At 32.7% G+C, this 16,126-nt stretch overlaps 2 protein-coding genes across 4 annotated transcripts; both read right to left on the reverse strand.

Moving 5' to 3' along the window:
* Window positions 1-287: 287 nt before the first annotated feature.
* On the reverse strand, window positions 288-4,590 carry LOC109011077. 3 transcript variants are annotated; one of them, XM_018992132.2, is made up of 7 exons: window positions 4,437-4,579; window positions 4,084-4,150; window positions 3,530-3,701; window positions 2,704-3,381; window positions 1,464-1,908; window positions 1,249-1,330; window positions 288-707 (listed from the first exon to the last, which is right to left on the reverse strand). In XM_018992132.2, the coding sequence occupies exons 3-7, from the start codon at window positions 3,669-3,671 to the stop codon at window positions 501-503; spliced, it is 1,554 nt and encodes a 517-aa protein (XP_018847677.1). In that variant the 5' UTR covers window positions 3,672-3,701; window positions 4,084-4,150; window positions 4,437-4,579; the 3' UTR covers window positions 288-500. The 3 variants fall into 3 exon arrangements, with proteins under 3 accessions (XP_018847677.1, XP_018847675.1, XP_035544220.1); XM_018992130.2 differs by lacking the exon at window positions 4,084-4,150 and having other exon boundaries at window positions 4,437-4,590; XM_035688327.1 differs by lacking the exons at window positions 288-707; window positions 4,084-4,150 and having other exon boundaries at window positions 1,469-1,908.
* An 8,776-nt stretch (window positions 4,591-13,366) lies between these two features.
* Window positions 13,367-15,658, reverse strand: LOC109011076. The gene is made up of 4 exons (XM_018992128.2): window positions 15,563-15,658; window positions 15,287-15,401; window positions 14,856-14,921; window positions 13,367-14,058 (listed from the first exon to the last, which is right to left on the reverse strand). The coding sequence occupies exons 1-4, from the start codon at window positions 15,619-15,621 to the stop codon at window positions 13,549-13,551; spliced, it is 750 nt and encodes a 249-aa protein (XP_018847673.2). The 5' UTR covers window positions 15,622-15,658; the 3' UTR covers window positions 13,367-13,548.
* Between the last annotated feature and the right edge of the window lie 468 nt (window positions 15,659-16,126).

Raw genomic sequence — 16,126 nt, forward strand, 5'->3', positions numbered from 1 at the left:
TGATGAAATGAGATAAGTTGGATTGAGAATATTTCTATATCCAAACAGGGTTAAGTAGATGCATTCCTTCTGACTTTTCCATATCCTTTATTTATGAAGAGCATTTGAGTTAGTTTTTCTGAAAGTTTTCTTTGTGATTCCATCTGCTTGTTTTACCATTTTGTTTTGTTTTGTGGGTACAAGCATGTGTGTGTGTGTGAGAGAGAGAGAGGTTGATAACTGCTTTGTTTTTTTAGCCCCTTCTTTTCTTCCAGCCTGAGTTTGGTAACTGCTTACCTGGACAATAATGAACAATTCAATGACTTTTTCAATGCATAAATTGTAAATTCAGTCCATATAACAACTTACACACTGGGGTTGCTTAGTAAATTTCATGTTGAGAAACAAACAGGACAACACTCTGCTGGGTCAAGAATTCTCTCCGAAACAGACTACAAGAGGGAGGCTACTTCGGCAAAGTTACTATATGAAGGATTTCCGTTCTCTTTTTTGCTTCTGGTTTATGTCAGCCAACCACAACAGATATAATTTGTAGATGGCAAACGCCCTGTTTGACGAATATATTCTGCTTGGGCTGCAGTTCTTTCTGCCTCGCTATTTTTTCTGGCTTCAGCTGCACCACGTTTCTCTTCTGATCTTTGCCTTGCCATTGCAATCTTCTTCACCATCTTCGCTTGAGCTTGGGCTCTCATTTGTTCAACTTGGGACTGAAAATCGTTACATTTCATTTAGACTCTACTCTAGCAATCATTTTTAACATGAAAGATTACTGTTCCAATTAAGTGATGGCTGACTCAGGTTTTTTAGTTGACCGGTATTCTCCACCTTAAGACTCTTCCAAGGTGGAGTGTCAGAATTCAATCTGTCATGGGTGTCTTAAGGAGTTCAACTATTAAAAATAGCTGCAAATGAGTCAACTATATCTCAAGTTCTTTTCACTCTTATTCTTCTTTTCTTTTCTTCATTGATAAGTAGAATTTGTATAACATTAGAAAGTCGCACAAGTTCTAGTTAACTCTAAAAGCAAACAGATTACCTGCTTTTGACTTAAAATTGATCATTCAGCTGTCTAGGTTCAAATCAGATCATCAGAGAAATGTAAGATCAATGCGTGGAGCTAAGTTATGGACTTAATTTCTAGTCCAATTACATTTCCATCCAACAATAATGCAGGTCAAGGTCTCAACTTACATGATAAAGAATTTTCTTCTGACTAATAATATACACAAGGAGGTAGAATTTCCATACCTCTATTCTCCGCATCTCTGCTTCTAGTTTTGCCTTCTGCTGACTTTCCCATGCCTGGATTTTGATTTCCTCACGCTTATATCTGAGAAAATTTAACATAATCTTGTCATATTAGCACTCATTGTACAGAAAAAAAATATACATGGCCTTGAACTTCAAAATAACTGCAATTAGGTATTAAAAAAACCAAGAAGTATGTGGGTTGTGGAAGAAACCTTGCCGTGTGTTTAGACTTTTCAGCTTCCTCCCACGCAGCTGCACGTTTCTCATACTCAATCCGTTCAAGCGCCCCCGTATCAACTGTTTCAGCACAAGGTTTTTTCTTTTGCTCATCCTTACTTGCCCATTCAGCTATATTCATCTTACCTAGCTGGACCCCAAGGGCTACGATTTCTCTCCTTGTCTTGAGCTTCAGTTCTTCTTCTGACAATTCTTTTTTACTTTTTCCTGTTGGATTCTGGGACTCCTCATCGGTGGTATTCTCCACAGGTGTGGAAGCAGGTGCACCTCTTCGGGGAGTAGATGGAATTGAGGAAGTTGGGCTGCGGAGTGGGGTTGTTGCCCCTACAGGAGTAGCAGTCCTTGAAGGTTCTAGACTTGTGCCGGGGGTCATTTCTGTTCCCATGTCCCTCATTGAGACTGATCTTATGGCAGGAGTGCCTGCATAATTAGATCATCAAATCCTGAAATTATGTACATGACTAAATCTTTATTCAGTTCCATTTTATCATTACTCTGTTTAGTCATTAACTATATAATCAAGCAACATAAAAATTCCATCAAACTCTTCCCCTGCTAAATATGTCAAATAGGGAGAAAAGAATGCAATTCTACGTGGAAGAAGTGAGGGAGTGCATGTATGCATACTATCAATACTTACAAGTTTGATATCATTCTCCCCTTATATCCAACACTATCTATCAGTAAATTGGCAGATCTACTGTTATATCTAAATTTAAAATCACCAAATAGGTCTAGCAATAAACCACCAAATCAATGGGGACGAGGAATTCTATGCACCAGCCACTATTTACTTTCACACCCCACATCTATAGCTTTTATTTTTTTTTCATAGGGTGTGGGGTGTAGGATAGTGAATAGTGACTGATGAGAAAAAATTTTCTCTGTGAAAACATCCTAATTATTGAGCCTCTCACCAACCTAGGTCATTGATAACTTTCTCCATATAAAAATTGGTGAGCTGTTTAAATGCTACATAAAGTATCATCAACCCAATTTCTATCCAGAAGGACGAATATGCAGTGCATGCAACAAGATTTTAGTGCAGGAATGTGGATCTACCCTGCATATACAGAGAGGAAACCATTCATAGAAGTGAGTCTGTGTGGCATTTGTCAAAAGCAAGACAAATCTAAAAGAAAATCAGCATGTTGATCAGTTTCTTATTTCTGAGCCTATCATTCAGTATAAGCACAAATGAAGGGCTTTCTATACCTGTCATATCTTCTGTTGAGCTTTCTGTGCAGGTTAAATCCCTATGACCAACTTCCTTCAAGTCCTCACTAATAGGGTATGAATCTGTTAATGCATTCCCACTATAGACTTGATCCAAAATGGGGTGAGTACCAGTGGGAACAAAAGAGAACTTCTCAGGCCCCACATGCGATGCAGGTTGACAGAAATCAACTCTCTTTGTCTCTGCTGTTCTGCTAACTGCAAACTTAGGATCATAATTAGCAGACTCTGAAGCAACCCTTACGGTATTTGTCACTGGCAACCGATTTGTTTGGTTTTGTGAGCAATTCTTTTTGGAATAATGAGCTTGTACATTTTGCCTATTCATTATCCATTTCTCGGCATCATTCCACTTTGATGGCATGGGTCTGAACAGCGATCTTGTAAAGTGATTGTGTGCTGATCTCTCCCCCTTGTGAAACTCAAAACTAGACGAGCTAGCATTGCTATCGTAATCAAGATTTTCATCTTCTATGGTTTTCATAGGATGAATTGTGCTTAAATGACCATTTTCACATTTTGAAAACTGCTGCATTTTAACGTGACCCATGTCACCATTTTCCTTCTGCAATGACTCTTTCTGCGGGCAAGAAGTCTGGTTTAAGACTGCCTCACTTGACAACTTCAATGAGGGAACTTCTAAGCTGGAAGATGTAACTGGAGGGCATATATGAAAATTAATATAAAAGTAAAGATACAGGTGTTTGTTCGTTGCAAAAAAAAATCTATCTATAAGTAATAATTAACGAAAACTAAATCAAGCTAAGTGAAATTGGTGTTAGTGCAGTGAATAGCAGTTGCGAACCTTCATCAAAGTCTCCACTATCGGAGGCTAACAAGCTGTTCTTCACAAACTCGGAATCCTCAAGCTTGGAAGGAGAAGTTCTCGCAGAGTTACCATTTGATCCATCCTTTTTTTTATGATTGTGAGGCCCAATGAGCTTCATCCTCAGCTTACTTGGAGAAATAATACCAGTCTGCAATTGAAGAAACCAGACCACATCAACCTGTTAATCTTAAACTAATTTAGGAAGCTCCAAAGCTTGTCAAATTTCAACAAATTCATTTCTTCCTCATAAAACACCAAGTGTCTCGGTATTCTTGTGGCTTTCCTCCTCTGTGAAAAGCAGAGTAATGGTTTGCAAACAAATGTAAAGAAAAAACCAGAGGCGACAAAACTCAAGGTTCTTGCTTATTTTTATTTAAACCGTGTATGTATGTATGCGTGTATGTATATCATATATATCTGTTTGTACATAAACAGAGTAAAAATCATGAAAACCATTCCATCATTATAACCAGGAAAAAGTAATAAACAAAAAGAAAATCCATATTTATGGATAATTGAATTGAACCAACCTCCTCAGCTTCCCCAATGGAAAAATCCAATCACCCGCCCAAGTAAATATTCTGAGTTGATGAAAACCTACAACTCATACAAAATCATATTTACCAAAACCATTTCAAGACCAAACCAAGTGCAACAAATGCCATGTTTTGAGCCCAAATCCAAACATTTCCAGTCCAACCCCATTTTATACAATGAAAGAGGAAAAAAAGAACAACTTATCCAAAAACCCACATTAACGGAAGCACTTTCAAATTGAAAAGCGAAACCAGGGAAAAAAAAAAGATTCAAAATTTCAAGAAGACTCAAAAATTAGACATAAGCCTGTGATCTTCCTTCAGTAGGTGCAAGAACAAGCCCATACCTGAACTTTGTGTATCCTCTCGTACTCCATTAGGTCTCTCTCTCTCTCTCTCTCAGTCTATTCAAGTCTCTGAACTTTCTTCTCTCTCTCAAATTTAGCAGGGGAGGAAAGAGATCTTATGGCAGAAGGTGGGTGAAGACGTTTCAGAGAGTGTGTATTTCGAGTGTTTTTCTCGTCTTACATACTGACAGGCGTGTATGAGAGTTCCCACTAGATCATGATCCAGTGGGCCTCCTCTTCAGTATAGAACATTCTGTACCCCTTCTGTGATCTCGCCACATCATTATCACACCTTCCTCTTGTGGGTCCCTTCTGATGTGGCACGATCAGAACGAGGCATTAGTCTCCAACAACTCGCCCACCTTTTAAACTCGTGGTCGGCGGACTTGCCGACCAAACCATCCGAGGAATTCCCGAGTTTTTGAAGAACTATATTTATTTTAAAAACAAAAAAAGAAAGTTTTTGAGAATAAGAAGAGGGAAAACGTGGAAATGATTAAAGATCAGACTCATGAAATTAAAAAGTATAATTTCTGTATAGTAACTTTACAGTAAATGGGTCCTAATCGTACTGACCAACCAATCAAAGATCCCTTAAAATGCTTGAATTTAAGGATGCATAGTTGAATCGTTAGACGTTAAATAAATATTATAAATATATATATATTTTTTTAAAAAAATAAGGTTTTAATACTATCTGTGAGATGTACAAGAATATTAAAAATATTCTAAAATTTAGTTTATACGTCTATCTATTTTAATAAAAAATAATTATCTCTCACGGATCCCTCCTAATCTCTTTGAAGTAAGTTTTTCATGATTGAAGTAGCTGGCGATATTGTAGTCTCACCACTATTTGTTATATTGTTTATATTTATTTTTCAGATTTCATGATAGATTTGTCATCTGGTACTTTGAGTAATGAGTAAGGTTTTAATTTTTTCATAAGGATGTATAAATTTTTTTTGTCCAGATTAATCCTTCCAATGTGTGCAATATTTCTCCAGTGATCTACATGCAAATTGATATTTTTGAACTTTAAAAAAAAAAAAAAGAAAAAAAAAATCAGTTTCAAACTTTTGGCCCTGTTTGGATTAAGAAGTGATCTCAATTCATCTCATCATTACAATTTTCTCAAATTCTCACACCAAATATAATAAACAGTTCAACTTTTTCAAATCTAAAAACAATAATAATCTTAAAAAATAATATTCTAATAATATTTTATTCAACTCATCTAAAATCATCTCATATCATATTAAGTCAACTCACTATCCAAATTAAACGGCACCTTAATTTACAATGAATTACTTATTAAAATACAGTTTAATTTCAAGTGGACTAACCTCAACTTAAATAAGCTTATTAATTTAATGCCGGCCGGGCAGTACTGCAAAAAGATCACTACATCCTTTAATTCGTACCATATTATATATAAAATTAGATCCGTTGTCACGGCCAAATAACAAGATAAGGTTGAGCTTAATTAAAGTTTTACTTTTAAGTGCTTTTTACATAGTAATTGGGGACAAGACGACAGACTAATACAACTAAACACAAAAAGATAAAGAACAAAGGAAATAGAGGGATGTTGTAATTTGATAGGCCTAAACTAAAGATAGGTGCACTTAGGCATGAATATTGGGAAAATTTGATTAGAAGACAACAACGTTTAACAGAGGATTTCACCATAATTGGTGCAAAATATTTGTGTTCAGGAGAACATGAGATTGAGATTGGAAGAGATCATTGGTACAACATGCATGATGTGATCGATGATGATTTGATTAGTAATCTCGCCAAGTAAGAAAATGGGAATGATCGTTGAAGACAAGGAAAATAATGTCAAAATGGGCTAAACCAACGAGCTTGAATAATAATTGGTACAATTAGAAGCATTAATGGACATGATGGACTTGTCACAAAAAATAAAAATAAAAAATGGGAATGATCTTATAAGACAAGGAAAATCATGTCAAAAGGGTTAAACCAACTAGTTTTTTTATTATTAATTTATGAGAACTCTACAGATACAAATATATTATATAAAAATAAATTTACAATAACTAATGTGGTTTCATGAGATCCGTTATATCTATTTTATAATCAAATTAATTTTACAATCTAATGTATCATATTAAATCATATCAGTTTATGCATTTCGGTTTACTTTTGTGTAATTTTTTTGTGGTTAAAGTATTTCCTTTTATTTCTAACGCTCTACTTATGTTTTATTTATTTTTGTGATCATTAAGACCTCAAAATCTATCATAACCGTTTAATCCCAACTGTTTGGTTGTTATTGATCAACATGATCTTTATACTCGCTACCTCAACAAAAAAAAAGAACACGAAACTAGAAACTGATGAAAGAAAAACATCCAAGAGTCTTGACAATCTGAGAAAAAAGCAAACAAAAATCCAAAGTAATAACGATCATCCAGTGAAAAAGTAAAAAGAATTACTTTCAATATATTATACGAGAGTCATACAAAATGATAATTTACAGCCTATTAATGTGTTAGTCAGTTTTCTTTCAAGTTGAAACTTTTGAGTTTAGTGGTACTACTGCTAAGCGAAATAACTGTGACAGTGCCACATCACCAAGTCAATGGTCAAACTTTTAAACGTTGATTGGTCAATGCTCTCACCGCATGCCACATCAGCAGTAGTAAAAAATTATGCTAGCGTGGCAGTGGCACATGAGTCCATGCATGCACCGATCATTATTATTTTGAGTTATATTTTATTGAGTTAAGACTGATATTGTCACAGCCTAGTCAACATATAACTTATCTTTATGTAAAAAGTTTATATAGATGTAGCAATTCACAAAGAAAAATGTTGTTGCAAAGAGTAGAAACGGCCACACAAGAGAGGGAGGTCCACCACCCTTCCCTAAAGTTATGTTTGGAACACAAATTTATCTCAACTTAATTTATACATTTAGGGCAGATCTATGAAGGGGCAAAGGGCATAGCCCGCCTCCCTAATATTTGAAAAAAAAAATAATATATATTAATTTTTTATAATTTAATAGGATTATATTAATTTCATCTCATGTTGGCCCCCTTTCTAAAAAATTATCTTGGCATTATTTATAAAATTATTTTGATCTTACAGATGATTTTGATCTTGAAATAGAATAAAAAATATTTTATTATAGTTTTAATTTTGCTCGGCCTCCCTACAATAAATTTCTAGTTCCGTCACTACATACATTAATATATATATATATATATATTAACTTATTTACATTTAAACAAATTTAATAAAACTTATAAAATATTATTATTTATGTATCAACTCAGATCAACTCAATATTTAAACACAAATCATGTCAAACATAGAGTAACCTCTTGGAAGAGCTCCGGTCCCTCCTCAAAGAATCAAAGAATAGAATATTGAGAAAGGATTCACGAGAAGGACTAGAGATGAGAGAGAGAAAAAGTAATGGCCCTATATATGAATTAGTTTTCATGAACATGTCATTTAATTTAATTAACAGATCGATTTCCCTCATGAGTTGGTCGTAAAAAGCTGTGATCGATTCAAAGAAATAAAGTTCGGTAGGGAGATATGAAGTAACTACTTCATTTATTATTAATAATACATTGCATGCATGCATGTAAGACAAGTTTGTGGTACGAAAACTGCTCTCTGCTTCTTTTGAATCGACCTCATTCCTGGACAGTCAAAAGCTGTACGTAGGAATTAAGAATACTCACGGGCTTAGATCTCGACTTTCAATTAGAATCACTTTGTAAATTCAATAAACGTACGAATTTATATTTTTCCAGAAATATTGAATAAAATATAATATAATAAAAGAGAAGGACAGTGATATCAGATCGGACTCTTTTTTCATTCATTTCCCTGCAATCTTCAGGTCAAAGGGAACAGATTTGGCACTAGAGCTTTGTTACACAACCTCCACTACACTCCACACTCCACACTTTTTTAAATTTTTAATATTTTTTTTAAATTTTTTTTTGAGTTTATTCTTTTTAAATTATTTCAAATTTTTTATTCATTATTCATATAATAAATATTTAATAAAAGAAAAAAATAATAAAAATTAAAAATAATGTAGAGTGTGGAGGTTGTGTAAATAGTAGGAAGTTGAGTAGATTTTTTGTATGGCAGTTGGGTAATTTACCTAAAGCTTATCTTCTATCAATTCCAAAAGGTCACGTCTATTTTTATGTAATTTTTTTTTAAATTTTTATATAAAATATAATAAATAATTTAATTTTTTAAATCTTAAAATAAAAATAATATTAAAAATTAAATTTTAATAATATTTTATTTAATTTTAAACTTTTATATTATGTCACATCATTTCATCTATATAATCAATCGAGATGTTAAGAAGTTTATATGATATTTATGAACATTATTTCTAGAGATCAGTGGGAAAAATAACAAAATCCATTTCCCATTACTTTATTTGTGCTCAAACAATCATTTACCTACGAATCTGTTCTCAATTTGAAATTTTGTTCCATGATTTGTGCTCTAGATTTATTATTTTAATGGACAAAATAAATTGTTTGTAATGGTAGGTATTGACGAATTAATTCCGCTCATCTCGCCTGTCTTGAAGTGAAGTGCACCTTTTTTCTTAGTCCATCTTAAAGTCCACTCCTATTAATATAGGAGCATCAGTATATATTATTTGTAATGACTTGAGAAAAATTAAAAAATATATATATATGAATTACTCGCAGGGGAATAGCCGATGTTGAAGGGATAAAATATTTACACATAAAAAAAAAAAATAATCAAAAAAAGTTATTTATTTAGAAAATATCAGTTTATCTTTTTATTTTGTTCACCCATTTTGATAGCAAGTTATTTAATTTTTTTACTTAATAATTAAGAAATTAATTTTTAATATTAATAATTTAAAAAAATATATATATTTAAATAAATAAAATAAAAATAGAGCAGTGTTAGGGTACTGAGCCGCTCAATTTATTTAGCTGAAGTCATCAGTCAAAGATACTTTTGCAAAAACACACATACCAACGCATTCAGACTCATTATTGAATCACTGAATCACATTTTGCCCTATTACCCTATCACTGTTTCCCATGTATTATTCTATATTATTTATTATTTATTTTCTCTAAGCAATTCCGTATATTCTATATTATTCCAACACTTCTTTTTATTGTATACTTTTTTTTTTATATAATAGAATAAAGGATATATATTGTAAAAAAAAAAAAAAACAAAGGATATAGTAGAAAATTTTAGAAAAACATGGACATTATTATATTCGGCCGTAAAATAAGAATGTTTATTTATTAGTTAATCTTGGTGCCGGAAAAAAGGGACACTATAACCAAACTCTCTTTTTAGTTTATATTCTGTTAAAATTTTACTGGATACATCCATCCTGTTAAAAAAATAAATGAACAAGATTAAAAAATTGATGAAAAATTTACTCTTTTTTTTTTTTAATACTTGTAGCAATCTCATGCATTTACTTATTGTATCTAGTTATATTTTAATAAAATATTATTAGAATATTTTTTAATATTATTTTGATTTAAGATTTGAAAAAATTAAATTTTTTATTTTATTTTGTGTGATATCAATTTAAAAAAATTATAATAATTAGATGAAATGAGATAAGAATTCTTCTGTAGCACTTGTTATGCTGCAAATGTTACTTATATCACTAAAGTGAGATCTAATATTGGATTGGACCGACTTGATCATATTTATTTTTCAATGAGCTGTATATACCTTTTCTTAATTTGTCTTTTTTTGAAAAATAATACTTATGTGTGTATATGTATGAAAAGCAAATAAAGAAAGTGCATGATTTTCGGGAACTCCACGTACGGACGTAGTTCTAAGAACTTATCTGAAAATTCACTCTAGTGTTCATTTGACAACACATGTAATATATTTCGTTGTCATGAACAAAAACAAAGCCTTTGATAATGCTCGAGTAGGATGACATTAACTACAACCTTAGAATCAACCTCGAGACAATATTGTTTAGAGTTTGATGATCACATATATGCTTGTACTGTTAGTGTCATTACAGAATTCAAATCCTCTAGATCAGTTTTTAGGACCTAAAATGATAGAAATATAGATAGATTGCATATTATTTATTGGGTATTTAGTATGAAAATTTTTTCTCATCAATCACTATTCACCAGCCCACATCATAAGAAAAATAATCTCATATCCTATTTGGATTGAGAAACTATCTTAACTCATCTCATCTCATCATTATAACTTTTTCAAATCTTTATATAAAATATAATAAACAATTCAATTTTTTTAAATTTTAAAATAATAATAATATTAAAAAATAATATTCTAATAATATTTTATTTAATTTTTAACTTTTATATAAAATCATCTCATCTCACAATCTAAACGGGAGCTAATAGTGCTTCGACCAGCAAAGTCTATCCAGCACTTCAAAGTTATTTTATTAATCCGTCTTGAGTTTTGACTTTTCTTCTTTGTCTTTAACCATCGAAAATAATGTGTATGTATTATGCAAAATGAAGTTTTGTGCAACTCGTGATAGGTTTATCTATACTTTTATGAGCGAAGATAATGGCAATTAAGTTGAACAAGTTTATAATTTTTAGATTCCGCACTTTATTATTTTAAAGATGATCTTCATCGTCACCACAGGTTTTAAGGTAAGAGGGAATTTCAGAAAGAGATCATGTGATCCAATCAAAAATCATGTCGACAGAATGTTTAGGAAATCGATCCCTCCTTGGATTCCATTCCTTCGTAGGCCATAAACCAAAGCATCATGGAGAAAGTATCTGATCTATTATTAGAAGTCACATCACATGATGAACATGGAGGTTAATTTCACTGTAAAAACACTGGAAATCTTACATTAAAACATGCTATGTATATATAGTTGTGATCATCTAACCCTATCCAAAACAAGTACTTTTAGGGCTCAAAACCCAAAACTCTTTGATTAAAAGAATATAAGGTGATCAAAAGTAACCATGAATATAATTTAATGCTCAGAGCCCTAGACAAAGTAAAGGGTCCCTTATTTCTTGGCTTAAATTAAATGTTTTTGGGGGTGGGTGTCCTAGACTACTCCTTGCAGTAGTAGTACTTTATTATATAGCCTTTTCTCAAAAGAATTTGAAGTAAAGGTAAGTGTCCAAAAACATTCTTTATACACTATGTGTGATTATTAAAGAAAGTGTGGGACTATGGTCCTATGGATTTGTGGCTGGGACCCTACTCACATGGAGTGTTTCCCCCTTTGTCTCTAGTACCCCACAACCTTTGTTGTGTTAGGGCAGCACGTGTATGCATGTCGTGGTTAGGGATTGACCATATATTTGGCGTTTTCTCAAATGTGAACAGATTGGGCTAGCGTTAATGTTTGACCATGTTTTCCACGTGGCAAGGCGGTAAGGGCTCCACCTAATGGAAAAGTTGTAATTATATTAAATGTCATGACCCCCGTGGGATGATTCAAGTGATTTAAGCAGGATTGGATCCCAAATCATCTTTTATTTGATGGCTAAAAACTTGCAAGAAAATGTTTGGATTTGCATAGACCCAATGCCAAAAAAAGGCAGTAATTTGAGGATTTGTGATAGAGGATTATTTTTTCTGATTAAACAAACAGAAAAAATGGTACTAATTAAATGATCAGTTGAAACATAGAGCTTGTCCCAATTAATGAAAGTTTTATACATGTACAGATCCTAGCTAGATCATGCATCCATCCAAATTAGAAAGTAGAGTTTTCAGTGCATTTTCCTTCTCATGAAATATCATATAATAGGTACCATCTACCCTTTTCTTTATACCTGCATTCTAAGAGAATTCACACTAATTTCCAACTTTACCAGCTTCAAAGAGCAGCACCCCTAGCTGGGCATGGAACCCATATGGAGAACAGCTCTCACATGCTTAGATTGTGCAGTAAGTGAAGACAAGAGAGTGTGGGAGGGACATTTTGTTTTGAAAATTCAAAGTTTGTTGGGACATAAATTCAAAAACTTGGGGTTTGACTGTAGGCATCATGATATATACAGCTTTCTAATATACGGGTCCCCTTGCTTTCCTCCTTTCTTCCAACCTTTTGAACGTTTTGGTTACTTGGTCTATAAAGTTTCCTTTCTTTTCTCCAGTTCATTATTATTATTTTTTTTTTTTCTGGCAAAAGAATATACTGATCAATTGATCTTCAAAGTCAATGATGATTTACAATCTTTAAACGTGGATGTGACGCTTGTTGAAGATGGCAATGGAGAAAAATCTAAATGATAATCAATGTGGGCCATGCGTTTCTCAAGAGTCCATTCACCATTAAAAAGGTTGGTTGCCTTCTAAAGCATGGCACTCGAATATTTGTCAAAGAAACCAAGTGGGGTGCATTGGAATGATTCAAGGATCATTTGGGTGGCTGCTCTTTGATTGTCCCATGGAATTAAATCCAATCCAAATTCTTCACAGTAAAGAGTATATAATTTGAATTGGTTATGTAAATCTGGCCACAACTGTTTTGTTGGATTAATATTTCTTAGAGTTTTTTTATCATCTCTATTTGTCGGACCGAATTAATTCTGGCTGTTTGGTTACTGGTCCAAGTCTTTTTTTTTATCTGGTTGTTTTGGCAACACCTCGTTTTACACATTTTAGTGCTAAGCTCAGGCTTCGAGCCTTTGTTTGAACAGACTGCAGCCCACCTTAATTTAGATCATGGGCTGTCCTCGGTTGCCAACTAAGGTGTGGCCCAATGCAAAAAAGGTGCATGATCTCATGGTGAAATGACCAGGCTCAGTGGCAAGTTTGACACCAGCTTTTGAGTTACTCATACTACTCCCCCCTCCCTTGAAATCCTGTTTGTTTTCCTGGTTACAAACTCTAGATTTCCTCCAAGCATTGAAGACCATAAAAACCACTTAAATCAGAACAAGTTTTTAATAATAAAGAGATCGAGTGATCCACTACAGACACCAGTGGATTATGGATACCACTTCATATCTCAATATCTATCTAGGTCTCATGTAAAAAAGTAATATCTTACCCTTTCATCTACAACTATAGTTCCCTCCATGAGTGGGATTTCCTCTATGAAACCATCTCAATTTTGCATGACCTGCCCTTCTTTGCTTTCTCCTCCATTTTCTAATATTTCAGTAGGAGGAGGGAAAGACTGAAACTTTAGTACACTGTCACTGCTGACATAGACAACCCGAAAGATGTCATACTTAATGTCAGCAGATAAGCGATCGAGATAGGACAGAATATCCTTTCTCTGATCTGAGCTTAGGATCCATGAGTAACAAAGTTGGATTGACTTCCACAGAAAAAGGCATACCACTTTTGGCTTGCCTTGGCATCTAAAGCAAACTCCGGCTGCAGCACCTTCCATCTTTGGAAAACGAGATTTGAATACTGCTAAGCATGCATATGAAAGGTCGTCTATGTCTCTGGCAGAGGCGGCTGCTGCAGAGCCTGCATACATGGATATTATGTCACCTGTGTGAAATCTTATGGCTGAGGAGCTGTCTCTCGACTCTCCAGCGTATGCATCAATGAAGCTATGGTCAATTAAGATACCCATGCTTGATATACTGTTTAACATTGAGATCTGGGACAAGTGTAAAGCGGGTATCAGAACAGAATTTTTTACATATATGTGTGTGTATTATATATATATATATACACCCACATGCATTTCATGCAAAAGATAAGGAAAATGAAAGCAAAATGACGAGAAAAATGTATAACAAAAGAAGTTATCATCAGAATAATTATCAACTTGGAATTCCCACTTTGATTAATTTAGCAACTGAAGGACCCTCTTTCCTCATTGTTTGAAGTCCCAAAGGTAGGTTTAAAAGTTGGAACTCTCCTTGAGCATTAATATGAAACAGTAGAAAGCAGATAATACATGTACTTGAAGCTTTTTAATCAACATTAGGCACATCAGCCCGTCCCATAATCTTGTCATTACCCCAATGCTCTGTTGTTTGCTGCTTGGACTTATGATTTACGTAACTTCCTTTCAGTATGTAAAATACACACACACACACACAAATCCACGAATAAAGTTAAAAAGTTGAATAAAAATCCATGAGATGAGTTGAGATTAAAGTTAAAAAGTTGAATAAAATATTGTTAGAATATATTTTTTAATATTATTTTTGTTTTGGGATTTGAAAAAGTTGAATTGTTTATTTTATTTTGTGTAGGGATTTGAAAAAATTATAATGATGAGGTGAGATGAGATGAGATGTTTCCTGAAAACAAACGAGGTTAAAAACTCAAAAACATTTCAAACAATTATGTATTAATTTTCATTAAATAATTTTAATGATTCGTGGATATCTATGACTGGTACAAGGAAAAGTGGAAGCGCCAATAACAATAACTAAAATTACTTACAAGGGTATTACATAATAACTCTTTGTTTTCACAAGATCTCTTCTGCCATGCTCCATACCATATAATCTGAAGAAAAGATTAAGAAATTAAGATATCCAAAAATCAGTACGTGACTGCATATATACATATAACATGATGGTTAAGTATATATGTACTGAAATATGATCTTAGATTCTAGTAACAGAAATAATAACATGACTTACAATGATGATGATGGTGATAAAAATAATAAATGCTAGAGATTATTGATTCGACACTAATGAATTAAGTCCAAAAGGGGTTTATACATATATACGGCTACTTTGCGATTGGTTTTCTTAAGAACAGAAAAGTAAGCAAAAAAAACAGTAGAATAATTGAATAAACAATAAAAGAGTACTGTATATTTTATAAGTAGCAGTAGTAGTGAGGTGAAAAATGAAGGGTCTTACCATATTTCCATGGATGCTTTTAAAAAAAGAGCTTTGTACGCAGCCAAGACTCTCAGTGCATGAAGAAAATTGCTTTAGAGCTTCGACGAATTCATCGACCAAAACAACTGTTGGCCTGAAGACGAAAAAGGTTAGATCCAAATTTCCATTGTTAAAGGGAAGAAAGCAGGCCATTCTGTTATCTTTTTGTTAATCTTTCTTTGAAGTTTCTGTGTCTCTTCGAATGAATCAAGGAGAGAACGTGAAAACAAAGGCTAAGAAAATGAGTACTCGAACCTTCGGTTGGAAAATTTTTTTAATAGTAGCTGAAAAGATGAGGGGCTCAGGCTGGTCATGTCGACTTGCCAGGTCTTCTTTGGCTTCTTCAGATTCTGAGACAAAAGACGGAAGGAAATTCAACTTTAAAAAATAAATATAGAAAGACTTGGAAATAAAAGAGGAAGGGCATGTAACATTTTTTTATCTATTTATTTTAATTTTTTTAATATAAATATTATTAATAATTTTAAATATTTTAAAAAATAAAATAAAAATTATAATATTATTAAAAAATATTTTTTTAATCAAGAAATAGAATAAAGAATAATATTTATTTTATTTCGTGATTAAGGAAGTATTTTTTAATAATTTTTTTTTACTTTCTGATTAAGAAAGTATTTTTTAATGATATTTTAAATTTATTTTATTTTTTAAAAGTGTAAAAAAAATCTATATAAAAAATAAATTAAAAAAATACACATAAAAGAATACATATTAAGCCCAACAGGAACCCCACCGAAGCTGTAGCATGTCCATTTTAAATATTTAAAAAAATCATAATATTATTAAAAATACTTTCTT

Source organism: Juglans regia, chromosome 3 (assembly GCF_001411555.2).
Source record: "Juglans regia cultivar Chandler chromosome 3, Walnut 2.0, whole genome shotgun sequence".
In the NCBI taxonomy this organism is placed as follows: domain Eukaryota; kingdom Viridiplantae; phylum Streptophyta; class Magnoliopsida; order Fagales; family Juglandaceae; genus Juglans; species Juglans regia.